The sequence below is a fragment of the Heloderma suspectum genome, chromosome 5 (assembly GCF_057233095.1).
Source record: "Heloderma suspectum isolate Gila_16-S chromosome 5, 16-S_ref, whole genome shotgun sequence".
NCBI classification, from domain to species: Eukaryota; Metazoa; Chordata; class Lepidosauria; order Squamata; family Helodermatidae; genus Heloderma; species Heloderma suspectum.
The window spans coordinates 207,404,539-207,431,748 of NC_139462.1; the positions used below are offsets into that span (position 1 = coordinate 207,404,539).

The following is a 27,210-nucleotide window of genomic DNA, read 5'->3' on the forward strand; positions in this document are numbered from 1 at the left end:
AATAATAAGAAAACTCCTTCTATATATATAGGCTCAAACAGCTCCCATCAACTGCCACAGATAAAATCTTAACAATTTGTCATCTACTCTCCAAGACTGTCTCCATTCAAAAGTCACCAGGGGGAGCAACGCGAGGTAAGTTAGAAGCCGCACAATGAAACACAAAATGAATATTAGGATCTGCATGTAGCGCTCTAAATGTTTGTTAACCATTCTGCTAGTTAATGCTGAAGCATAGCACAGCAAACCTCTTAAGTTTTTTTAAAAGAAGCTGGTTGATTTTTATTTTCTGATTAACACACGGGCTTATAAATATCCAATTCTAAGATCAGGGGAAAAAATTAACAACAGGAATTAGCTGCTGGGTACAGCTAAAACTGGAAGACATCAGCTTTTGCCACCCTCGAGGTGATGCCACCCTGGCTTCAAACACTGGCACACCAAGTTGGTGTTCTGAGCTTTCCCTGGCCTGTTCACCTTGAAGGTGGACTGAGGGGCCTGTGATTGTTCCAACCCATTGCCCCTGGTCGGCAACCGGTGAGGCAAATTCTGCTAACCACACCCTCCGAAGCTGGCAATGATATAAGTTGGGTTAGCAGCCCATTACCTTCTAGGAGGTGCTCCAAACGCATGCTGCATCTGCCAACCACTGAATGGTGGCATACCGGCTCAGCCCGAGCTGGGATCCACTGCTTGAGGATGCCCTCTGACGGGCACAGAAAACCATGCTGCGCTCACAGACGAACACCCGCACCGGTTCACACACACTCTGGCCATCTAACCAAGCACATTCCTCCAGTAAAGTTGAGGAAGCAAGCCGGACCGATGAACATTATAGCTGGCAAATTGTGCCGCATGATCTGGGAAAGGTCCTTGCCTTTCCCACCCACAGGTTGTTCCCTCCTAGATACAGCACTGGAACCTGCAGGGGAACACGCACCAACCCATGGAACGGAGTGGGAAGAAAGCGCTCTTGCTACAAGCTGTGCTGGTCAATCCGCGAACACATTCACCATGGAACAGGCTGCTCCGGGAGCTGCAGCCTGATGTATATGCGCTACGACCAGCTCGAAACAACATGCTGTGTCCGGACATGAGAACGCGTGCGCACGGGTTGATGTCCAATACGTTGATCAAAGAAAAATAAATAAATAAATAAATAAATAACTGTAAGGACAAGAAAAGAGATGCTGAGCAGTAAAGTCCACACTTTAGGAATGGACACAAGACCATAACTGTAAACTACCGGGAGGGCTACAACTGTTGCAGCTGAATGAGAGAGCTACACCCCAGGGCTCCCTATCAACCCAGGTACAGAAGGCCCTTGTCATGTGAGACATGAAGTGCAGCATGGCTTACGCTACTTAAATACACAACACTCAACGAGAGCCTCTTAGCATGGTTTCTGGAATTTCCAGCATCCGGGTATTAGATGAAACATTGGCACTGGTGCTCAACCTTCCGTTTGTATGCCTCATGAAAAAACAGGTGTTATGCAGGAGGTGTTGCAAATTCAGTACTACTACCCGATCCATAAGGATCGGATTGCGGGAGGACTGTGGTTTAATAACCTGAATGGAGGCCTGCCCCTCACACACAAGGAATTTAAGAATGGATGTAAAGCCTTGAATCAGCCTGCATGGGCAATGCTGTGTGTAAGAGAATTTTGAAAAAAAAACAGGATTTCAAGAGATCATAGGGCAGCCCTTGGGCGTGGCACTACGCACCAGATGGTCCTATACATTGACCCTAACAGGGTAGTGTTTAATACCTCCCGTGTTACTGCACAGTTGTAACCTTAATAAATTTAACCAGTTAGCTGAATTGGCACAGACTCCTGCCACTGACTGTGGAGTAAACCAAAAAGGTGGGGGGGCAACCTTGTTTAGCTTCAGCAAAGCAGAAGCTACCTGTTCCTCCCAAGCATGCCTTTGGAGTGAATGCTAAAGCCGCTGCCTTGCAATATGAACAAAGAACAACCCTTACAATCATCAGCGCAGTGAGGCGGGTTACACAGAGAGCCAGGGATTGGCCTAAAGTCACACTGAGCTTTACGGCCAAGTGGGGACTAGAACCCATATCTCCAAGTCCCATTATGGCACTTTAACCACTGCACCGAGCTGGTACTCTAAGCTGCCAGGGAGGTGTGAAAACAGGAGAACCCCAAACCCACATAGCTACCGGTCTCCCCTCACGGGGGTTGGCAATGGCTCTACCAGGGGCGTGAGTCAAGATTCTCACCACGCCCTACCCAGGGAAGCTGGGTATCAAGCCCCAGACTTTGTTAACAATAAGGGGACTCTGTGAGATGCTCAAAGGCCCGAGTCTGAAACTTAGGCAAGGCGGAGGGCCTTCCCCCTTCCCCCCTGCTCTCTTTTCTTTTCTTTTCTGTTCTTTTCTTTTCTTCCTTTTGTCCCTTTTCCTCCCCATCTATGGACCTTGCACTCTGACCTGGAAAATTAAGACCACAATTCGAAGCTGCCTCCCCGCAGAAAGGAGACCTTCTATGTGGGGTGGGAATGGATGGAAACAACCCTTTGAATTGTAGAGGGGCATCTATGTCTTCACCTCCCCACCCAAACACAACTTCCCCTGCAGCAATGGGGCCACATGCACATGTCCCCATTCCTTCCTATGAGGGTGAGAAAGGAAGAAATCTGCTCACAATGCATAGCCCTGATGTTATGTATTCATTTGGCCAAATAAAATAAAGCTCTTATCTCTTCTTCCAGAGATCTTCTAAAAGATCTCTCTGGAAGAGAGGGAGAGACTAATAACAAACAAAATATGTGCACTTCCCAAGCAGAAAATGATAGCTGAATATCCTAGATACAACTTGGCACTTTTTTCCCTTTCCCTTTCCTTTTTTTTTTGGTCTCCTCCTCCTCCTCCTCTTTCCATCTAAATGCAAAAGACGCTGGGCAGGAAAGGCCACCAAAGATAATAGAATCATAGGGTTGGAAGGGGCCTACAAGACCATTGGGACCAACCCCCTGCTAAATGCGGGAAGCCTGATTCCCAGGCGGTCACCCAGCCAAGTACAAACCAGGGCTGACCCTTCTTAGCTTCTGAGATCAGGCAAGATTGGGCACATCCAGCCCTTTGACTGATTGCTTGGAGGTGTGGGGGAAAAAAACTCTGCCCCATGTTCATTCTTATTCTTATTACTGCACTGCAGGCCGTTCAGGAGGCATGGGCGAACCCCCACCCCTCTCTCTGGGCTGGCAAGGCCGCTCTGCTGCCACCCACAGCAAAGGCAATTCAGGCTGCTTCGTATCACTGAAAACTCCCCTTCCCTCTGCAGGGGTGGCAAGGCCTCTTAGCCGCTGCCCACTGAAATCCCCAGCCCTAAGGGCCTCACTGGAGGTGCAGGAAGTGCCCGTAGCGCAGCAAGGCCATGCCACTCAGGGGTGATTGCTAGCTGGTAGGCCGACCTGCTATATTGGCCAAACAGGCCACACTTCCCGCACAAAATGGGAAGAACCCTCAGGGAATGAAACCCTGTTGGCTGCAGCCACTCCAGGGTGCGGGAACACTCCCCTACCTCTCTGAGACAGCAAGGCCACGCCGCCACCGCCGCCGCCACCATCCTCGGCCAAACGGGCCGCTCTGGGGAGGAGGAAAATGACCAAGAGGCAATTCAGGCACTGCAAATGGCAGCCAAATGGGCCACTGTGGGGCATGGGAAAAATCCCCCCAAGAAAGGCAGCAATACAGGGGCTTCAGTCAGCGGCAAATGGGCTGCTCTGAGGCACAGGAAAAAGCCTGTGAAAAGGTGGCAATTCGGGTGAGGCGGGAGAAAACTCCCCCCTCTTCCAGTTGGAGCGGGAGGCCGTTGCTGCCACCGAGAAAGGTGGCAATTCCGGGCTGCTCGGGGCGAGGGAAAACTCCCTCATTGGGCAAAATGGGGCCTCACAGAAGGCGCAGGAAGCCTGGAGGGAGCAAGCTGGGTGAAAATCCCTCTGCTGGGCCGGCAAGGCAGCGCTGCAGCCACCTGCTGCAAAGCACAGCAGAATCCGGGCCGTACGGGGCATGGGAAACTTCCCCCCCCCTCGATAGGCATGGCAAGGGCCTGCAGGGTCAGCCACTGCAGTCAGTGGGCCTAGGGGCAAGCGGGGGGGATGCAGGGAACTACTCCCTCCCCCCACTCGAGAGTGATGGCCACATGAGGTCCCAGGGCAGGGGGGAAAAAACACAAAAAAACAAAAACGGCCACCCTAACAGTGGCGGGCACCCTCCTGTGGCTCGCTGGAGGTGCCGCCGCCGCGTGCCATCGCTTCCTCCTCAACGCTGCTGCCGCTGCCGAGCACCACCGCCTCCTCCTCGACGCTGCTGCTGCTGAGCCAGCCAGAAAAGCCAGAATGAATGAGGAAAGGGGGCGGGGCAGCCTAAATATCGGCCGGCTCAGCCCCCACCCCACCTGGGCTTCGGGAGCGAGGGCCTTCAATCTTGTCCTGCCCTTCCCCCCCCACCTGCAACATCCCCCCCCACGGCCAAGTAAGCTGGACGCAGGGTGAGGGGACTTAGAACTAAAAATAATGTTTGGTTCTATTAGAGTCTACTTATATGCAGAGTACATCATGAGAAATGCCGGGTTGGATGAATCAGAGGTCGGAATTAAGATTGCTGGGAGAATTATCAACAACCTCCGATATGCAGACGATACCACCCTAATGGCAGAAAACGAAGAGGATCTAAAGAGCCTCTTGTTGAGGGTGAAAGAGGAGAGTGCAAAAGCTGGTTTGAAACTCAACATTAAAAAAACGAAGATCATGGCATCTGGCCCCATCACTTCCTGGCATATAGAAGGGGAAGAAATGGAAGCAGTGACAGATTTTACTTTCTTGGGCTCCAAGATCACCGCAGACGGTGACTGTAGCCATGAAATTAAAAGACGCTTGCTCCTTGGGAGGAAAGCTATGGCCAACCTAGACAGCATAGTAAGAAGCAGAGACATCACCTTGCCGACAAAGGTCCGTCTAATCAAAGCTATGGTTTTCCCAGTAGTAATGTATGGCTGTGAGAGCTGGACTATAAGGAAGGCTGAGCGCCGAAGAATTGATGCTTTCGAACTGTGGTGCTGGAGAAGACTCTTACGAGTCCCCTGGACTGCAAGGAGGTCAAATCAGTCCATCCTAAAGGAAATCAACCCTGAGTGCTCATTGGAAGGACAGATACTGAAGCTGAAGCTGAAATATTTTGGCCACCTAATGCGAAGAGAAAACTCTGTGGAAAAGACCCTGATGCTGGGAAAGACTGAAGGCCAAAGGAGAAGGGGATGGCAGAGGATGAGATGGCTAGATAGCATCACGGATGCAATGAAGATGAACTTGAGCACGCTCCGGGAGAGAGCGGAGGACAGGAAGGTCTGGCGTGCTATGGTCCATGGGGTCACGAAGAGTCGGACACGACTGAACGACTGAACAACAACAACAACAGAGACAATGGCTTCTTGTCCTACCTCAGGTGTTAATTTACGTAGCAATGCTAAGATGATGATCATCAGTTACTGTTGCACTAATTTTGCATACATTTAAACTCTAATTGAATTGTTACAGACAATACTTGCTGTATTTCATTGTCATCCTACTTTTCACAATTTTCCCCTATATACCCATGTGTATTCATATCTGTCAACTGATGATAACACTTCATGCATCTGATAAAGTGAACTTTAATCCAAGAAAGCTTATGCCATAATAAGGTGCAATCCAAACTCGGAGGAGACGACTGTCCAATGCAGGGTGGGTGGAGCGCAGAGGGGATCTTCTCCATGCTCTGGCTACCTTGAATTAGCAGCTAGACAGCCAGTTCCGGCTGTCTAGGCAGGGTGCCTCAGAGTGGTGGTGGGAGGCCAGATGGTGCATAGGAAGCGTCATAATGGCACATCCGCCCTCCCCGCCCTGCCCCCAGGAACACCCTCTTTCCCCCTGCTCCATGCTGCTCATATGAGTGCAGAGCTGGGGACGAACTGCACTGCCTGCGAGGTGGCGGGGGAAGGGAGTCGGTTTTCTGAGAACCGACCTCGGAGCGCTGGCTCTGAGCTCAGATCCCAGAAACTGAAAAATCCTCTGGCTGTCTAGCTGCTGTCTAGCGGCCATCGGATTGCACCCTTAATTTGTTAAGACTTTAATGTCTTAAAAGACTCTCTTGTTTTTGCTGCAACAGACTAACACAGCTATCCCTCTGGAATACCTCAATTCTGTTTCTCAGCATTTTGTTTTGCAAGCTTAGCGTTGTGGCAGAGCAGACAAATCTTTCATATTTGCATCATCTAATCCCTGGTGCCCATTTAGGACATTCTATAATCAAATGCCTCTAACAGAATTCTGGAATTAAAAATGAGATTCCAGTGGCTAATGCAACACTGCCTAGCTTCCTGATCTGTGGGTAATAAAGGTGTCTCAGCTCTGAGGTTTGCCAGATGAGAAACAGCAATGTCAGGCCATCAGAGATTGATCACTGGCATGCTTTAGCGATAAGAAAGGAATCCAGATAAGGAGGTGCCCATGTTAAATTTATAGTTATGTCTTCCACTTAGCACGGTTAAAAAGGGTATTATAAAACAATTAGCTACATAGCAAGGCCAGGTAGGCCATCATGTAAGTAACCAGAAAGCTCATCCCAGATCGTAAAATATTACAGATATGAAATAAGAAAATAAGCTCACAAGGCAGGATGAAATTAAGGAAATATTTTTCCATCACAAACACACCTGTAACATCAAGGAAGGCTAAAATGTTTGTATAAATATGTTGTTATGCTCATTTATCTTGATAAGAAGCTTGGAAATGCAATAATCTTACTTAGTCATACAAAGATTTAAGGTAGGAGTGCATCTTTGGAATCGTTAGATAAGTAACATAAATAGTAGTAAAAATAGTTTGGACATATTTTATAGTGTCCAAAAAGTATATAAAGGAGACTCAGAACACGCAACAGCGGGAGCTATCTCTTGGATCAGTTTCCCTAGCATGTTGCCTGTAGAATCAGCCTAGTAAGCTTGATACTGATTATCACTGAGAGAACTAGCAATTGTACTTGACTCTGCTTAGAAGCCTTGTTTAGAATGATGTTGAATGTTTGATGCATTTGAATGTATACATGCATAAGTTTTTGTATTGAGTACTGTTATGCTGATACTTTTGTAGAAAAAGACAAAACACGAATCTTTTCTGAGCGCGTTTCTTAAGAAATAGAATTCTGTATCACCCATACCAAGAGTGAAGAATTAGGCTCTTTAATGCTCAGTAATTGTATCTGGTTTTGGGAGGGCTTTGAATATGTGTGTTAATCAGGTAGCTCAGAGTTGCCTACACACTGGTAACATAATTTGAAATAACCTCTGAATTAGGACATATGCCATAGAATGCACTGGCTAAGGTACCTGTTAAAAATAATTATCTGCGCCTTTAAAGCAGGAGTGAGCAATTTTAGAGGGGCCAGGGTTCGATTTCCCACCCCTGGAACCCACCAGGGGCTGCAACCCCTGCTACTGAAACCAATGCTGTCAAATTGCCACCAAATTTCATTGGCAATTCAGCAGCAGCAGCAAACTGCATTTACACTTTGTTTTAAAGTGTGTGGGGAGCATACACTTTCTTTTAATGTATAATTGTACTCCTGGAAGCCCTAGGGAGAGCAAGAATTTGCATTAAAAAAAGATGCGTGCTCTCCATATCCCTTGTTAGAAAGTGAAAATACTGCTTTTTTGTTGCCGCCACCCCCAATTTATCAGCGGCAACTTGGGATGTGGCAGCCACTGCAAAAAAGACTGGAGTGGGTGGGCACATGCAGGTTGCAGGTTGCATGTTGTCCACCCATGCTTTAAGGGATACAACTCTATTGAGAAGATTGACTTATGGAAGAAATCGATTGTTTAGTACTGCATATAACGTGTGTAGCCCAATCCCATCCATCTGTACACAGAAGGAAGTCCTGTTTATTTCAGTGGGTCTTAGATTGAAGTAATTCCATCAGTTTCACATTTTTAAGACAACTTTGGAGTGGCCGTTTATAATGATTCTGAGGCATTTCCTTGCAGAAATGGAACTAGCTGCATTGTTTGACAAAAGAAAACTTTTGCAAGAAAAACTAGATTCAAATCTGAAAGATCTACAACAAGCACAAATACTTGCATCTCTCCAACCAGACAGTATAAATGGTAAAAGAAATATTGACGCTTTCATTCTGAATTCTTTAACAATAAATTGAAGGGTTTGGGGCTAATTGATATCTGACAACCAAAACTATTGTCTGAGGAAGGATAATAGTGGTTTCATTTTATTTTATTTTATTTATTTCATTTCATTTTAATAATAGTTGCTTGGTTTTATTAACTTGGCGATCTGTTAAAAACATTTTTGAGTGCAAACTGACTAATGATTACACTTTCAAGTTACACAAAAATTACAAGGTGATTTTGCTTATCCCTGTTGCACATAACATGAAAGAGTGATGGAAGGCCCCCAAAGGTACTGGTACTTTTATTTCCGTGTTCAGTTTAGCCACTGACAAGTGGGACCTGCAAGAAAATGTTGCACTGTATTCTCATTCTTTAAGTAAAGTGCTCTTGTCCAGGGCTCCAGCCAACTTGTTCCAGGTTCAGGACTTGTGGGCAGAGGGAGTTTCAGGAGGGGAGATTCTTTCCCACAACCCTGAGGCTTTCCCCTCTTGTGCTAAAAGGGTCAGATAGCTAGTGTTGCAAAAGACCTCCACCTGAAACCCTGGAGAGCTGCTTCAGTCAGAATAGACAATACTGGGCTAGATGGACAAAAATATGCATCCTGTGTTCCTGTAGCCCTGTAGTATGCAGCATAGCTGATTGCCTGTTTGAGAAGCTTGTTTGAGAAACCTTCTTTGCCATCATTTAAATATTCCTGTTAGGAGTCACACTAGTTCTGTTTTTGGAGGTCAGCTGGCACTGCAGTTCACAGGGTGTGCTGACAACTAAGCCCACAGAGGGTCAGTGCTAGTAGCCCTTGTTTCGAATTCATAAACTAAGGCTTAGTTCTCCCTGGTGTGGTAAATATGTGTCTCAGCTCTACCACATTAGATTTCAGATGGGTGTGTGCAAAGCATGATTAAATGCTTCTTTAATGCAAAACATTTCCTCCACATAGAAAATTAGATATCAGGAAGTAGGCTTCTAGCCCAGTATTTCCCATGACATTTAGTTTTCTATGTGCAAGGATTTCCACCCCCACACAGTGGAGTATTCATTTATGAGAGACTTACTTGCTTTCTGGAACGGTACAGCACAGATACTGTCCTAGATAAAACTAGGCCTAAGTCACTTCCTTGCTAACAGGCTGTAGCCTAATCCGCAAAGTATCTTTATACTCCCATAGTTCACAATTTTCCACTGTAGCCCCTTCTGCATTCCATCTAAAATCAGATAGGTGGGATGGCATGTACTTTATGGTAGAAGGCTTTTGTCTGCAGCAGCACCTCCCCCTGCCATCTGCAGTGTGAGGATAACTATAGAATAGGGGTACGAAACTTGTGACCAGATGTCTATGGCCCAAAGCTCCCATCATCTCTTGCCATTAGCTATGTTGGCTAAGGCTGATGGGAGTTGTAGGCTAAAACATCGGGAGGGCCACAAGTTCGCCATTCCTTCTATAGAGTGACTGACCCTATAAGGCTCATATATGGATTATTGAGATAATGTATGTAATGTGCTTAGTGTTCTGAGCCTTCAACAAGTGCTAAGAATGCTAAGTATTACAATTTACAATTTCCAGATGATACTGTATACGTATTTCAAAACTGTATTGGATGTAGTTATTTCAAAGTATTGTTTGGTGTAGTGGGTAAAGTGTTGGACTAGGAGTTGGGAGATCCAGGTTCTAGTCCCCACTTGGTCATGGAAGCTCACTGGGTGACTTTGGGCCAGTCACAGACTCTCAGCCTGACCTACCTCACAGGGATGTTGTTGTTGTTAGGATAAAATGGAGAGGAGGAGGAGGATTATGTATACCACCTTGGGTTCCTTAAGGAGGAAAAAAGGCAGGATATAAATGTAATAAATAAATAAGGTATAGTGATATTCAAGTACATTCATATTCTCTTATAAAGTGGTCTGTAATAATTTTGTAGAACATACACTTGAGGAACTAACTGAACAAAGACAACATTTGACTGAAGACCTAACAGCAACAGTGAATAATATACACGAAATGCAGCGTCGTGCTTCACAAAGAGTTGGATTTAGACTCAGTGGTAAGTAGAGAATAAGATCTTGAGCTTCTTTAAACAGGCACATCATATGCATATTTCATCATTGTAGCAAGCCCAATTAAAGTAAATGAAGTTTGTGTCAAAAGTGTTCTATACTCAAGTCCTATGTATAACACACTTGGTTATTGTTAGGGGACCTTTTTCATGACTGGAAATAATTTTTGAGATGCCTGGGACAAAACTTAGCTCAAATTTAGGTCATTTTTTCTAATCTTGATGTTGGGTTGCCATCTTTACAGTGGTAACTATGATCTTGTCTATTATCTTTGAGCAATCATGGAGGACAGGTGAAGTGTCAGATGACTGGAGGAGGGCTAATGTTGTTCCTATCTTCAAAAAGGGTAAAAAGGAGGAACCTGGGAACTACAGACCAGTCAGTCTGACATCAATCCCTGCGAAAATTCTGGATCAGATTATAAAGCAATCCATCTGTAAGCACCTTGAAAACAATGCAGTGATTACTCGAAGCCAACATGGGTTTGTCAAGAACAAATCCTGCCAGACAAACCTGATCTCATTTTTCTATCAGGTAACCTCCCTTGTGGACTGTGGGAATGCTGTGGACATAATATACCTTGACTTCAGCAAAGCTTTTGACAAAGTGCCCCATGATATCCTGATGAGCAAACTAGCTCAAAGTGGGCTAGATGAAACAACGATCAGGTGGATCCACAGTTGGCTACAGAATTGGACTCAAAGAGTGCTTAACAATGGGATCTTCTCAAACTGGGGAGAGGTAACGAGTGGGGTACCACAGGGCTCAGTGCTGGGCCCAGTGCTTTTCAACATGTTTATTAATGACTTGGAGGAGGAGGTGCAGGGAATGCTGATCAAATTTGCAGATTACACAAAATTGGGCGGGATGGCTAATACCTTGGAAGACAGAAACAAAATTTAAAGTGATCTTGATAGACTGGAGCGCTGGGTGGAAAACAACAGAATGACATTTAATAGGGATAAATGACAAGTTCTGCAAAGGAAAAAGAAACCAAGTGCACAGTTACAAGTTGGGGGATACGTGGCTCAACAACTCTACAAGCGAGAAGGATCTTGGAATTGTTGTCGATCACAAGCTGAATACGAGCCAACAGTGTGATGTGGCTGCAAAAAGGCCAATGCTCTTTTGGGCTGCATTAATAGAAGCATAGCTTCCACATCTCAGGAAGTACTAGTTCCCCTCTACTCAGCACTGGTTAGGCCTCATCTGGACTACTGTGTCCAGTTCTAGGCACTGCCCTTTAAGAAGGATGCAGACAAGCTGGAGAGGGTTCAGAGGAGGGCAACAAAGATGATCAGGTGACTGGAAACAAAGCCCTATGAAGAGAGACTGAAAGAACTGGGCATGTTTAGCCTTGAGAAGAGAAGACTGAGGGGAGATATGATAGTGTTCTTCAAGCACTTGAAAGGTTGTCACAGAGAGGAAGGCCAGGATCTCTTCTTGATCATCCCAGAATGCAGGACTCGGAATAATGGGCTGAAGTTATAGGAAGTCAGATTCTGGCTGAGCATCAGGAAAAACTTCCTGACTGTTAGAGCAATATGACAATGGAACCAATTACTTAGGGAGGTGGTGGGCTCTCCCACACTGGAGGCATTCAAGACGAGGCTGGACAGCTATCTGTCAGGGATGCTCTGACTTGGATTCCTGCATTGAGCAGGGGGTTGGACTTGATGGTCTTGTAGGCCCCTTCCAACCCTACTATGATTCTGTGATCAACTAGATAAGTAAATGTTGTCATCTAGGTACTAGTGAGGCTGATTTTGCATTTCTAAACAACCTTAAATAGCAATAACCTACAAACCACAAGATGGTAAGTTATAATTCACCTGACAAAGCTCACTCTTTTCTGGGCCCCAGAAGCAGAATTTTCACAAAAGAGAGGATCACTGAATTAGCTTCCCAGCACGGACAGTATGGCAGATTTATTTGTATTTTTCCTTTTTCTTACTGTTTGGAAGGCATGAGGCGATGGGCACACTTTTTGCTGTCTTAAAGTATTCAGTAGGACTGTTCACACCTAACAGTGGTGTTTAGCAGCAAATCATGGGTTAATTAACTCACAAATTGTGGAGATGCATATGAGCCACTTCCATTTTCCAGGAACTGGAACTACAAACTCCAGGAACTACAAATGTGGCATTTGTAGGTTGTTAGCGAACCCGGGCACATTTGGTTGTTTGTTGGGTAAACAACGCAATGGTTTGTTCTTGGGTTAACTTTGGCTTGTTTTAATCCATGGACAATCCAAAGTGCCTGGGTTATAACCCAAACTTATAAATGTGGCATTCATAGATAGTTGCTGGAAAGTGGATGCTGCTCTCATGCAGTGTGCTTTCCCACAATTCAACAGTTGATTAATCTACGCTTTGCCACTGAACACTACCATTACGTGCTAACAAGCTTAATGAGAAGGGTCAGAGAGAACCTTGGGTATTTCCTGGTAGGTCTGTGTGCGTTCCTGTGGGGTTCACCTTTGCGGATCACCAAATTATATGCGATACTGGTCATGTAGTTTGCCCTTGAGTGCAAGATACTACTTTCCTGAATAGCCAACACAGGGACCCCTATCCAGATTGGGACCCTGGTATGGGAGGTAGGGAGATTAAACCCTTTCCCTCACTGTAATCTGATCCAGGCTGGAGGGAAGGCTCCAATTTCCTTCAGTGATTATTGTCATGTGTAGTTTGGTTCTTAGGGTGTAATCCCATACTGAAGATCTACAAGCTATAGGATTTGGCAGAAGCCACACTGCACTGTTGGAATGCCACATATGCCAGTAGAACACTCTGCGAGTAGAATAGCTGAAATGGGGCAGAGCTGTGGCTGGGATGTAGGTGGTACTTCCTGTGGTGCACAAGGGGGATGGATGCTGCTGTCAGGTTGTGGGAGACAGTCAGCATGCTGGGGGTGGGGGAATAGGATGAAGAAGGGTGTGGAGAGATGAATAATGAGGGTAGGTGAGGGGGTGGCCTGCTGGGATGCTGTCCAGGAGAGTTGACCTATCAGACAAATTGATGGTGGTCAGATAGGATGCTGACAGAGTCCTGAGACTGGGATGCTTGTGTGCAGAGTGTGGTATTTCCTGTCTCAGACCCCTTACTGAAGGGCTGCCTGGGGCATTTCAGAAATATTTGCTTACTCCCTGTACTACTTGGGGTCACATGTTGGGGGTGCTGTGTCACCATGCATGTTGTGTGTATGCGCTGCTGTGCATCTTGATGGGTTGTGGGGTCATAGCCACACCAAGCCCACAGCCCAGACCAGGAGGGTTTGGGTCCCTCCATTTCTGGGTGGTGTGCAAATATCCTCTCCGCCACATCCTGGGATTAATGGATAGTGGCAAAATTGCTAAAGATGCTTGGGGCATGATTGGCATTTATGTGGCATTTTTAAAACATTTTTTCCCTGTGTTTTCCCGTGCTGTCCTGGACTAAGCATGTGTTAGACACACCAGCTGTTATACTCATGTAGCAGTGGTGTATCCCAGTGTAATGTAAGTTTAGGATTATTCTGCCTGGCCCTCTTGAATTACTTTGTTACATTCCCAGAAGGACTGAATTTGGCTTCTTTGTCCTGTCTTAAAATGTGCATTGACAAATGAGGTATTTATTTGTCATATTTAAAAAAATAAAATGTAAACGTTAGGGATGTACAGATTATGTTAAACCTGTTCTGTCTGTGTTTTGCGGATTGTCAGGCATCTTTCATTCCATCGTCCACTCATTGATGGAACTGGATATTTTAAAAGGGATGTACGAGAATTTCATTCCTGTTTGCAAATGAACACTTGCACTAATGTGCATTAGCATTAATGCACACTTGTGCTAATGTGCATTTGCTCAAATCCCTCCCCAAAGTCAAATAACTGGTACGTAAGTCCATGGAATCTGCGCTACTTGGAAAGAGCCGGTCTGCTGCGGAATCTGCAGGTTGGACTCCTAGAAATGCAAATTCATTAGAATCTGTTGCAGATTTCTCTGACATCCCTGGTAAATCCCATTTCTGAATAACTTTGTGAGCAATAAGGATATTTGAAACTTTTTTTTCAAGGGGTGTTCCAAAAATATTTCTTCTTGCAGAAAGGGATTATCTGTATGGATTGTATGGATTATCTGAGAAGAAACAAGAGTTACTGGAAAAGTTGGAATCTAATCAGAAAGAGCTACAAGAAGCTCAGGAACTTGCACTTGCACAGCCAGGCAGTGTCAGTGGTATGTATACTGTGATTTCTCATGCTGTAATGACAACCTTAAACATATACACTTGGAATTAAGGTACTTCTCTACCTAGCAAACTTTGCTAGTCCTAACATATGGAAAAACTGAAATGTTATTGCCTTACATATTAGATTTTATAGTTGTTTAATTTGCTACCTGTAAAAAAACAAATGAGTTAGAACTGTCATATGCCTGAATTTGGAGTGCTTGGTACATGCCCTCAACTCTGGCTGCAAAAAAGGCCCAGCATCTGCCTTTTGCAGCTAAGCGTCATTTGTCTTGAAAGCAATGTCAGAAAGCTTGATTCTCAGCTGCAAAGACAGCCATTAGCATTTGTCTGGCAGGGATCATGTGAGCTTCTGAACCCCCACTGAACTTGGAGCCACCAGCCTTCACTGAATATAAGTACTTTGAATCAAGGTTCTATTTCAGTTTTATATTTATGTATAAGAAACATTTTGATACCACTTTTCAGATACCAGTAAAGACAGCAGCCTATAGAGGTAGCTGAGGGAAGAAGGCAGGTCACCAGGCCAATGATGCAAGCCATTGAGATTGACCTGGCAAACACCAAGAGAGCAAAAGGATAATGGAAGGTTTACATAGAGGTGCAGTCCACTGCACTGATAATGGGGATGTGACAGAGAGCAAGGCCTGGATGTCTCATAAGGCCAAGAAGAGGGGCTTTGCATGTCCCAGGTGCAATCCCTGGCATCTCCAGGTAGGGCTGGAAAAATTCCTGCCTGAAAGCCTGAATAGCTGCTGCCAGTCAGTGTTGACAATACTCAGCTAGATGACCAATGGTCTGAGGCAGCTTCCTGTGTTCCTAAAGTATTTATAGACAGGCTGGCAGAGCCTGGGGAAGACTCTCCCAACAGTAAGAGGTACTGAGAGCATAAGGGGGAGGAAGAGAGACAGAGTATAGCACAGCCTCCTCTCCTCTCTAGTACTGAAGTCTGGGAATACACAGCCAGCTAAGAGTCCAGAAGGCTGGGACATGATCTGAGAGAAATCCAAGCCCCTTCCCACTCACAATGGTTACAAAATAGGAAGTGGTATATTAATTTTGGAAAGAGTTTAGAGAAATTAATTCTTGGGAACGAGGGCAGCCTGACATTTTGCTGCCTCAGGCAGAGCATCAAGTGATGCTCCCCTCTCCCAGTCAAGCCTTTTATTTGAGGCATGGTGATGTGGGATCTGCACTCTGTGCATGCACTGAGGCAGCCTCTTTCTTCTTATTAAAACCTGATGTCTTTTCTCAGCTCAGCTCAGCTCCTGGCTCTAAGAACTGGCTGAGGTATGCAAAGGAAGGGATAGCATAGGGACCTAAGAGTTTTTCAGCTAGATCATACCATCTAGTCCAGCATCCCCCTGCTTCCCACAGTAGTCAACTAGGCAATAACGCTGTACTGCTGTATGTCTCCATCATCTAATACTCAGCATCTGGCAATGCCTTTTATCTGTCATGGCTAATATCTGCCCTCCTCCATTAATTTGTTTAATTTCCCTTTAAAGCCATCTGAGCTTTAAAAGGAAATTAAATCACATCTTGTGACAACAAATTGTAATTAATTAATGTGTTATATGTGAAGAAAGACTTCCTTTTTGTCTGTCCTCAATCTGCTATGCTGCCCATTGAATTCACTGGGTGACCCCAAGTTTGAAGCAGACCTCCCTTCAAAAGAATTCACGAGCATAATCTATTGGCATCATCACAATAGTGGAGCATCAGTGAAATGCCCAGGGATGTGCAGAGAATCAGGCATAGAGGACTCCCTAGCCTCATCACCTGCAGTTTACTGGAAATTAAGGCTACAGTCTTATACCAACTTACCTGGGAGTCAGCCCAATTGAACTCAGTGGGACATACTTCTGAGTAGGCATGAATAGGATTGAGTTGTGAAACAGAATGATTCACCAGAGAACTTTAAAGCTCCTCCTTTCCCAAACCAGGCAAAAGCTTTTTCCTTTCTAGCCTGTCCCATTTGCTTTACTCCTCAGCTGGTTCCCCTTTCTTGACTCTTTCTCATGGGATCTCTCATTTTCTCCCCACCCTACATACACACACACAGCATGAAAAGAATTTTTATTCTTTTCATGCTTAAACTGGCCACTTTTATTGAAGGGGAAAAACAGAGCCATGGGTTCTCAATCTGGATTGTGGCCTGCACCACTTTCCTGCTGCAAATCACCCACTCCCTGGCTGTTATTTGCCCCTGAAAGTACTATTTATAGTAAATAGCACCTTTAGAGGCAAATAGCAGCAGTGATGGTGGTGGGGAGATTTGCAGCAGAAAACTGGTGTGGGGGCCTTGATCTAGATCAGTAGCACGTTCTCGAGTACTCTTCAAAACAAAGGTGACCAGTTTTTAAAAGCACAAATAATGCAATATGTTGTTGTTTTTGTTGTTGTTGTTCAATCGTTCAGTCGTGTCCGACTCTTCGTGACCCAATGTACCATAGCACACCAGGCCTTCCGGTCCTGTGCTCTCTCCCGGAGTGTGCTCAAGTCCATATTCATTGCATCAGTGATGCTATCTAGCCATCTCATCCTTTGCCGTCCCCTTCTCCTTTTGCCTTCAGTCTTTCCCAGCATCAGGGTCTTTTCCAGAGAGTTTTCTCTTCGCATTTGGTGGCCAGAATATTTGAGCTTCATCTTCAGTATCTGTCCTTCCAATGAGCACTCAGGGTTGATTTCCTTTAGTATGTGTAGTCTGGCCATAAAAGAGCACACACAGATGTCATAATATGGACATAACAGTGACAGTGGTAACTGATGTTACGTTGCTGTTGTACAGATTACTGAGATAAAGTATGTGAAGGACTTTGAGCTTTAACAAGTAATACAAACATGGTTGTATTAAATTATTTGCAGACAATGTATACCTATTTGCATTCTATTTAATGCAATTAATTTCAAAGTTTATTAATATTACTAATGACTACTTGTAAATTAATTTTGTAGATCATAAGCTAAAGGAGCTAATTGAGCAAAGAAGGTGTTTGGCTACAGATCTAGAAACAACTATGCACAAGCTACAAAAAACACAGGATTTTGCTTCAGCAGGAGTTGCAGTTTCGCAACCCTCTGGTAAGTAGAGAATAAAAGATTTTGAGTTTTACAAAGGCATGTGATGTGAGTATTGCTTTAGTCTTGCAAGCTCTTGTTATCACTTTCATCACTGAGACCATCAGGGAGAGGAGAGAAGGCAAAGAGAAGCACTGTTTTATCAGTCTTGGATAGAGCTCCAGTCCAGAAACCTCTCCCTCCCTTCAGCTCCCATTACTAGGGGTGAACGAAAGTCACTTACCTTTTCTCGCAGCTTTTTCGCGGTGGGGGGGAGCGCTTCGCTGCTCCCCCCGCGAAGTTCAGGCCAGGGGGGGAGGCTTCCCGCCTCGCCCGGCCGAAATTCAGGCCGGGGGGGGAGGCTTCCCGCCTCGCCCGGCCGAAATTCAGGCCGGGGAGGAGGCTTCCCGCCTCGCCCGGCCGCGAACACGAAAGTAAAAAAAAAAAAAAAAAAAGTCGCCTGATAGGCTACGTGACGATTCACGTAGCCTATCACGGCTAGATCTGCAAAGTCAGCTGTGATAGGCTACGTGAATCGTCACGTAGCCTATCACGGGTGACTTTAAAAAAAAAAAAAAGCGCGTACGCGAATGGCGGCCCCCATAGGGAGCCGCCATTCGCGTTCCTTATTTAGTTGCTGTAGTCTACGTCAATGTTTACGTAGACTACGGCGAAAATAAGGGCAACGCAAATAGCGTTGCCCTTATTTTCGCCATAGTCTACGTAAAGATTGACGTAGACTACAGCGACCAAATAAGGAATGGGAATGGCGGCTCCCTATGGGGGCCGCCATTCGCGTACGCGCTTTTTTTTTTTTTTTTTTAAGTCACCCGTGATAGGCTACGTGACGATTCACGTAGCCTATCACGGCTGACTTTGCAAATCTAGCCGTGATAGGCTACGTGAATCGTCACGTAGCCTATCAGGGGACAGTTTTTTTTTTTTTCTTTGATTGCAATGGCGGGGGCGGCAGCCGGTCGAAAGACTGGCTGCCGCTCCCGCCCCGCTCGAACACCGGACGAACCGCCAGCCGGACCCGCCGCCGGGAGGGACATTCAGGGAAGGTAAGTCCCGTCCCGGGGGGGGGGGCGGGGGGGGCGGAGGATTTCTCCCCGAAACTTGTTCGGGGGGCCGAACACGTTGGCGCTCGGCCCCCCGAAGTTTCGGGGAGAAATTCTCCGCCATCCCTACGCCATTACCGAAGCCAACAGAAGAGTCTGGAAATACTGAGAACCCAAGTCCAACTAGCATTTCAAGTTACATTTTAATTGGTGTTAATTGGATTTTAAGTGCTGTTGCTGTATTGCGAGCCATTTTGCATGAAAAGCAGGTTAAAAATAGACACGTACATACAAGTTAGCAAAGGGTGTGACAGAGGTGTTTTAGCATAATAGATAAGTCCTTCTCTGACATTCTCATCATGAGATAGTGCAACTGCCAGATCATATACCTGTCATTGCTCACTCTTCTTCATGAGAACATAAGAAGAGCCGTACTGGATCAGACCAAGGGTCCATCTAGTCCAGCATTGTGTTCACACAGTGGCCAACCAGCTGCCCATGAGAAACCCACAAGCAGGACATGAGTGCAATAGCACCCTCCCACCCATGTTCTCCAGCAACTTGTGTACATAGGCACACTACCTCTGATAGTGATGGCATACAGCCATCAGTACTAGTAGCCATTGATAGCCTTATCCTCCATGAATTTGTCCAGTCGCCTTTTAAAGCCATCCAAATTGGTGGCCATTGCTACATCTTGTGGTAGTGAATTCCACAGTTTAACTATGTGCTGTGTGAAGAAGTACTTCCTTTGATCTGTCCTGAATCTTCAACCAATCAGCTTAATGGGATAACCCCAGGTTCTAATACTATGAGAGAGGGAGAAAAATGTCAACCTATCCACTGCCTCCGCAACATGCATAATTTTGTACACCTCTATCATGTCCCACCTTACTCACCTTTTTTCTAGGCTAAACATTCCTAGCTGTTTTAACCTTCCCTTATAGGGGAGTTGCTTCAGCCCTTTTTAGCACTTTTAGTTGCCCCTTTCTGCACTTTTTGTAGCTCTACAGTATCTTTTTTTTTTTTTGGTGTGGTGACCAATACTGAACACAGTATTCCAAGTGTGGTCACACTATAGATTTGTATAAGGAGAGTATGATCTTGGCAGTTTTATTTTCAATTCTTTTTCTAATTATTCCTGACATGGAATTTGCCTTTTTTCTAGGGATGTACGAAAGTCACTTACCTTTTACGAAATTTGATTCGCGGTGGGGGGGAGGTGCTCCGTCCCTCCCCCCCAAAATTGTGGCCAGTGGGGAGGCGCCCCCCCCGAAATTCTGGCCGGGGGGGAGGCACCCCGTCCCTCCCGCCGCGAATCCTGGCCGGCCGGGTCTGCAAATGGCGGCGGCTGTAGCCACCACCGTTTGCGTCCCTGCAGTCAGCCGTGATAGGCTACATAAATGTTTACGTAGCCTATCACGGCTGAGTTAAAAACAAACAAAAAATCCCCGTGCGTATGCAAATGGCGGCACCCATGGGTGCCGCCATTTGCATTCCTTATTTTGGCACGTCTAGTCTACGTAAACATTTACGTAGACTACGGCGAAAATAAGGGGAAAGCAAATAGCGTAGCGTTCCCCTTATTTTCGCTGTAGTCTACGTAAATGTTTACTTAGACTAGACGTGCCAAAATAAGGAATGCAAATGGAGGCGCCCATGGGTGCCACCATTTGCGTACGCGCTTTTTTTTTTTTTAAGTCAGCCGTGATAGGCTACGTAAACATTTACGTAGCCTATCACGGTGCTTTTTAAAAATCTAGCCGTGATAGGCTACGTAAATCTTTACGTAGCCTATCACGTTTGCTTGTTTTTTGTTTTTTTTTTACTTGGAAATGGTGGCGGTGGCAGCCGATCGGAAGACTGGCCGTCGCCGCAGCTGAACCGCCACCGGAGCCGCTGCCGCCGCCACCACAAGGGACATTTGAGCAAGGTAAGTCCTGTCCCGGCGGGGGGGTGGGGGTGGCAGACCGTTTCTCCACCAATTTCGGGGGGCCGAATGCGCTGGCATTCGGCCTCCCCGAGATTCGTGGAGAAATTTTCTGACATCCCTACTTCCCACCATTGAGAGAATTTACCATTTATTCCTGCTTCCTACTTTCTGCTTCCTGTTCTTTAACCAGTTACTGATCCATAAGAGGACCTCTCTTCTTATTCCATGACTACTAAGTTTGCTCAGGAGTCTTTGGTGAGGAACTATATCTTCTGCAGTGAAGACAGATGAGAAGAATTCATTAATCTCTGCAATCTCATTATCTTCCTTTAGTATTCCTGTAAATCTGTTATCATCCAACAGTCCAACTGCCTCCCTAGCTGGTTTCCTGTTTCTGATATATTTAAAGGATTCTTTGTTGGCCTTGATGTTGTTAGCGATATGCTGTCCAAAATGCTTTTTTGCATCTATTATTGTCTGCTTGTATTGCCTTTGTGCATGCTTCTGCTCCCTTTGTTTTCCTCTTCTGGGCAAGGCTCCCATTTTCTGAAGGAAGCTTTCTTTTCTCTAATAGCTTCCTTGACCCTGCTTGTTAACAGTGCTGATGACCTCTTGGACTTGCTGCTACCTTTCCTAACCTGTGGTATACATTCTAGTTGAGTTTCTATTATTCTGATTTTGAGTAGCCTTCAAACATTTGGAAGGGATATAACCCTTTTGACTCCCTCTGCCAACTTGCTTTCCACCAGTTCCCTCATTTTAGAGAAATTTCCTCTTTTGAAGTCAAATGTGAGTGTGTTGGACTTCCTTGGCAATTTCCCACATAAATATCTATGAAATCTCACAGCATTATGGTCATTGTTTCCAATTGGTTCTATAACATTCACATCTCATACTAGGTCCTGGGTGACACCAGTTAGGATTAAAACCAGGGTTGCCTTCCCTCTGGTCAGTTCCACGACCAACTGCTCTAGGGCACAGTAATTTAGGGCACTGACAAATTTAACCTTTTTGTTGTGACTGGAACATGCATTTATTCAGTCAGTGTGAGGACAATTGAAGTCCCCATTATTATAACACTTCCTAATTTGGAGGCCTCCCTGATTTCATTTTCCATCTCAAGATCACCCTGAGCGTTCTAGTCTGGGGGACAATAGCATGTTTCCAGTACTAAAATAGTTTTGGAGCCCAGAATTGTCACTGACAGAGCTTATGTGTAATAGTCTGCTCCTTTTAGGTTTTCTAGTCTGTTCGACACTATGATGTTGAACACTTTGATGTATAGAGCAACACCTCCTCCATTACACCCTTCCCTGTTCTTTCTATAGCGTTTATATCCAGAGATGACCATATCCCACTGGTTCTCTCTACTCCACCAGGTTATATCCAGAGATGACTGTATTCCACTGGTGTATGTATGTATGTATGTATTTCTATAACTCCCAATAGCTGAAGCTGTCTGGGCGGTCAACAAAAATTAAAACCACAAAGCACAGCATAAAACAATATAAATATGAAAGCTTAAAACCACAATATAACAGTACAACCAGAATAAAACTTAGCAGCAATGCAGAGATTTAAAATACAGATCTAAAACACCAAAGCTAAAAGACTAGGAAGCTAAAATGCTAAAATACTAGGAGAATAAAAAGGTTTTCGCTAGAAGGAGTACAACGTAGGCGCCAGGCGAACCTCTCTAGGGAGCACATTCCACAGCCGGGGCGCCACAGCAGAAAAGGTTCTCTTCCTGGCAGCCACCTGTCTCACTTCCTTTGGCAGGGGCTCACGGAGAAAGACTGCTGAGGATGATCTTAGGGTCCAGGCAGGCACATATGGGAGGAGGTGATCCTTTAGGTAACCTAGCTCCAAGCCGTTAAGGGCTTCGAATGTTAATACCAGCACTTTGAATCGGGCCTGGAAATGGGCTGGCAGCCAGTGCAGCTGGAAAAGTACTGGCATAATGAGAGCTCATTGGCCAGTCCCTGTTAACAATCTTGCTGCCCTATCTTGGACTAGGAGAAGTTCCTGCACCGTTTTCAAAGGCAGCGCCACATGTCACGCATTGCAGTAATCCAGATGAGAGGTTATCAGAGCATGGATAATAGTAGCTAGGCTATCTCTGTCCAGATAAGGGCATAGTTGGTATACCAGCCTAAGCTGATAAAAAGTGCTCTGTACTACTGAGTTCACCTGTGTCTCTAGTGACAGTTTTGTGTCCAAGAGCAGCCCCAAACTATGGACCTGATCCATTAGGGGGAGTGCAGCCCCCTCCAGAAGAGATTGAACATCACCTAGCCTGGCAGGTGAACCACCGACTAACAGTACCTCCATCTTGTCTGATTTGAGTTTCAGTGTATTGGCCTTCATCCAGTCCATTACCGTGCCCAGGCACTGATTCAGAACAGCCACTGCCTCACGTGGGTTTGATGAGAAAGAGAGGTAGAGCTGGGTGTCATCCACATATTGATGGCACCTCAGCCCACACCTCCAGATGAGCTCCCCCAGCAGTTTCATGGAGATGTTGAACAGCATAGAGGATAAAATAAAGCCCTGTGGAACCCCAATGGCGTAATTGCCAAGGCACAGAGCAATAATCCCCCAGCACCACCTTCTAGAATCGGCCATCCATGTAGGAGCGGAACCACTGCAGCGCAGTGCCTACAGCTCCCAACCCAGACAACCTATCCAGAAGGATACAATAGTCAATGGTATTGAAAGCTGCAGAGAGGTCCAGGAGAATCAACAGGGTTGTATTCCCCCTGTTCCTCTTCTGGCAGAGGTCATCCCACAGGGTGACCAAGGCAGTTTCCATTCCAAAACCAGGCCTGAAGTCCAATTGAAATGGATCTAGATAATCTGTTTCATTCAAGAGTGCCTGGCATTATCCTGCAACCACCCACTCCAGCACCTTGCCTAGGAAGGGGATGTTGGCCACCGGCCTGTAGTTGTTAACATCCTCCAGGTCCAGGTTAGGCTTTTTCATGAGTGGCCTGATTACTGCCTCTTTTAAAGAGGCTGGTACCACTCCCTCTCTCAAGGAGGAATTTACAACCTCCTGGACCCAGCCAGACATCCTGATGTAATAAACTATGAAGGGCAATGGTTGAGCACACAGGTGGTCAACTGGACTTGGCCAAGCACCTTGTCTACATCCTCAGGCCTCAATAACCAAAACTCATCCAATACAACTGGACCAGACGGTGCTCTGGACTCCTCTACTATTGGAACTGCATTCATCGTGGTGTCCAATTCATGACGAATCTGAGCGACTTTATCTTCAAAGTGCTGTGCAAACTCATCACAGCATGCTACTGAGGGTTCCACAGTCTCTCTCCCTGGCACAGAATGTAACAGGCCACGAACCACTTGGAAAAGCTCTGCTGGATGACACTGAGAAGATGCAATCCTGGTGGAAAAGAACAGTCTCTTTGCCACCCTCACCGCCAAGGAGTGGGCTCAATAATGTGCTCTAACTTGTGCTCGGTCAGACTCAGCACGAGTTTTCCTTAGGGATGTACGAAAATCACTTACCTTTCGGGGATTATGCTAATGGTTGGGGGGGAGGCGTTCCGTCCCTCCCCCCGGAATCCTCGCCGCTGGCTAGCAGGGACACAAATGGCAGCGGCCGTAGCCGCTGCCATTTGCGTCCCTGCAGTCAGCTGTGATAGGCTACATAAATGTTTACGTAGCCTATCACGGCTGATTTAAAAGAAAAGGAACACGCGCGTACGCAAATGGCAGCGCCTATGGGCGCCGCCATTTGCATTCCTTATTTTGGCATGTCTTAGTCTACGTAAACATTTACATAGACTAAGACGGCCAAAATAAGGGGAACGCAAATAGCGTAGATACTACGTTATTTGCGTTCCCCTTATTTTTGCCGCCTTAGTCTACGTAAATGTTTACATAAACTAAGACGTGCCAAAATAAGGGACGCAAATGGCGGCGCCCATGGGCACCGCCATTTGCGTACGCGCATTTTTCTTTCTTTCTCTAAATCAGCCGTGATAGGCTATGTAAACATTTACGTAGCCTATCACGGTGTTTTTTAAAAATCTAGCCGTGGTAGGCTACGTAAATCTTTACGTAGCCTATCACTTTTTTTTTTTTTTTAACTGGAAATGGTGGCGGCAGCCGGTCAGAAGACCGGCAGCTGCCGCCACCGAACCGCCGCCGGAGCTGCCGCCAGAGCCGCCGCTGCCGCCAGGAAGATCCACCCAAGGTAAGTCCTGTCCCGGGGGGGCAGGGGGGCAGACTGTTCCACCACCGATTTCGGGGGGCCGAATGCGCTGGCATTCGGCCTCCCCGAGATCCGTGGCGGAATTCTCTGACATCCCTAGTTTTCCTCCACCTGTTTTCTAGGTGTCTCCCCTCTTCCTTCATTGCCCTCAGGTCAGGTGTATACCAAGGAGCTGGCCGGGCTTTGCTCAGAGGGAGAGGGCATTTGGGTGCGAATGTGTCAACTGCCTGAGTCATCTCTGCATCCACAAAGTGACCTGAGCTTTGACAGGAGCACCAGCCATACCAGCAGGAAACCCCCCAGAGCCCTCTGGAATCCATCAGAATCCATTAGCCTCCATTTGAATAGGTCCCCCATCTTTGCAGAGGGAAAAAGCTGCCGAGAGTCTAAACCTCAGTAGGAAATGATCTGACCATGACAAAGGGACAGACGTTAATTTCCCCACTTTCAGATCACCATCCCCCTGCCCAGTCGAGACAACTAGATCAAACGTGTGTCCTTTTACATGTGTTGGGCTGATGACATGTTGGGACAGCCCCATGGTTGTCATGGCAGCCATGAAGTCCTGAGCTGCCCCGGATACAGCAGCCTCAGCATGGAAGTTGAGATCCCCCAGGACCATCATCCTAGGGGTCCTCAACACCAAGCTCGAGACCACCTCCGTCAGCCCGGGCAGGGAGTCTTTTGGGCATTGGAGTGGGCGGTACACCAGCAGAATCCCTAATCTGTCCTGGGTACCCAACACAAGGTACAGACACCCAAGATCTGCACTTGAATGAACCGGAAGTTTAGAGAGGGAGATAGGATTCCTATAGAACATGGCAACCCTCCCTCCCCGACCCTCGAGTTGGTGTTGGTGCTGCAGCAAGTACCCAGGAGGGCACAGCTGGGAGGGAGTAACCCCTCCAAGTTCCCTCACCCAGGTCTCAGTAATACATACCAGGTCGGCCCCCTCATCCATAATCAAATCATGGATGAGGCAGGTTTTATTTTGGACCGACCTGGCATTCAGCAGCAACAGCATCACCAGACTCAGGGTCAAGCTGGTAAGGCCACCAGGAACCATGTGGTTGAGGGAAGAACCGTAAGAGGGGATAGCCGTAAGGTATCTAGCCCCTCCTCAGTTGGCCTGTTAATCCCCCAGTGCCATGCCTTCCCCATGGTTCTCTCCATTCCACCAAGTTTCCATAATGCCCCCTATATCTAGGCTATCCTTTAAAACCAGGCACTCCAACTCTCCCATTCTTTCTGGCCTCAAAAGCAAAATTATTACAAAAATGTAATTATATTGGCCTTCCAACACTAATTAGTAGTACAAGAAGATTTTTGCATAGCCTCCTGTTTCTTACCAAAGAAATGGGAGTTGTAAAGGACTGGTACACCTTCTGTTCTCCTAATCAAAGCCTTCATTTAGAGGTGTCAGAGAAGCTCTTAGACTTTGCTCATGTCTGCATGGCTTGAGGGTGCCCTAATTTTTAGATCTCTGCTGAGATCATCGTAATGGATCTGTGTGATATTGCCAGAGACTCAGGCTCCCTTGAAGTTAGTTTGCTACATTCCCAGAAACATTTAGTTTCACTTCTTTGCATTTTCTTAAGGTGTGTAATCTGCTGTGTTAAGTGCCATTTTTGGCAGAAAGGTGGGATACCAATAAATAAATAAATGGTAGATAAGAAGTTATTTGTCATTTCTATGAAATTGAGTTTTTGAATATATTGCTTCATTTTATGTGACTTTGAGTGCAATGATGACTTTTGAAACTATTTTTCAAGAGATGATTCATAAATATTTCTATTTGCAGAAAGGGAATTATATGAGCTGTCTGCAAAGAAGCAGGAATTATTGGAAAAGTTGAAATCTAATCAGAAAGAGCTACAAGAAGCTCAGGAACTTGCAGCTACACATCCAGGCAGTATCAGTGGTATGTATGCTGTGATTTCTTATGCTTTCATCAATACTCACAGTAGTAGTAGTAGTAGTAGTAGTAGTAGTGATGATGATGATGATGATGATGATGATGATGTGGTTTTTTGTGATTAGTGACCAGTAACATTGTACAAAATATTTCAACATTCTCCAGTATAGTGGGCAGCAACTGATTTTGTTTAACTTGAACTTGAAATTAACCAAGTACATGCTATCTAAGCTCTTAACTGCAATTAAAACAGCTTTGAAATCTTTTCAGTACCAGAAGGAATTTTAGTAGCTAAACAGTAGAACACTTTATAAGTACTTTTGCTAACAGAGGACCTAGAGCATTGTAAATGTTAGAGTATAACAACACGTGAAACATGATTTCAAGATTCCTTGAACTGTCAAGGCAGCAAGCCTTTAAAGGAGATTGCCATTTATTTACATCTTCTCTTTAACAGAGTAGAAGGCAACATATTCATACAAGCCAGGATTTAGGCTTTTTACGTTTATCTGCAATAGCATATTGAAAGTGAAG

At 45.8% G+C, this 27,210-nt stretch overlaps 1 protein-coding gene across 1 annotated transcript in view; it reads left to right on the forward strand.

The window, feature by feature from the left end:
• CCDC7 (coiled-coil domain containing 7) overlaps positions 1–27,210 on the forward strand; it is a 360,733-nt gene that overhangs the window by 183,229 nt on the left and 150,294 nt on the right. The window contains exons 32-36 of the mRNA XM_084859830.1: positions 8,045–8,164; positions 10,102–10,224; positions 14,323–14,454; positions 17,426–17,551; positions 26,563–26,682. Coding sequence (XP_084715956.1) covers positions 8,045–8,164; positions 10,102–10,224; positions 14,323–14,454; positions 17,426–17,551; positions 26,563–26,682 — 621 coding nt within the window. The remainder of the gene's footprint in view (positions 1–8,044; positions 8,165–10,101; positions 10,225–14,322; positions 14,455–17,425; positions 17,552–26,562; positions 26,683–27,210) is intronic.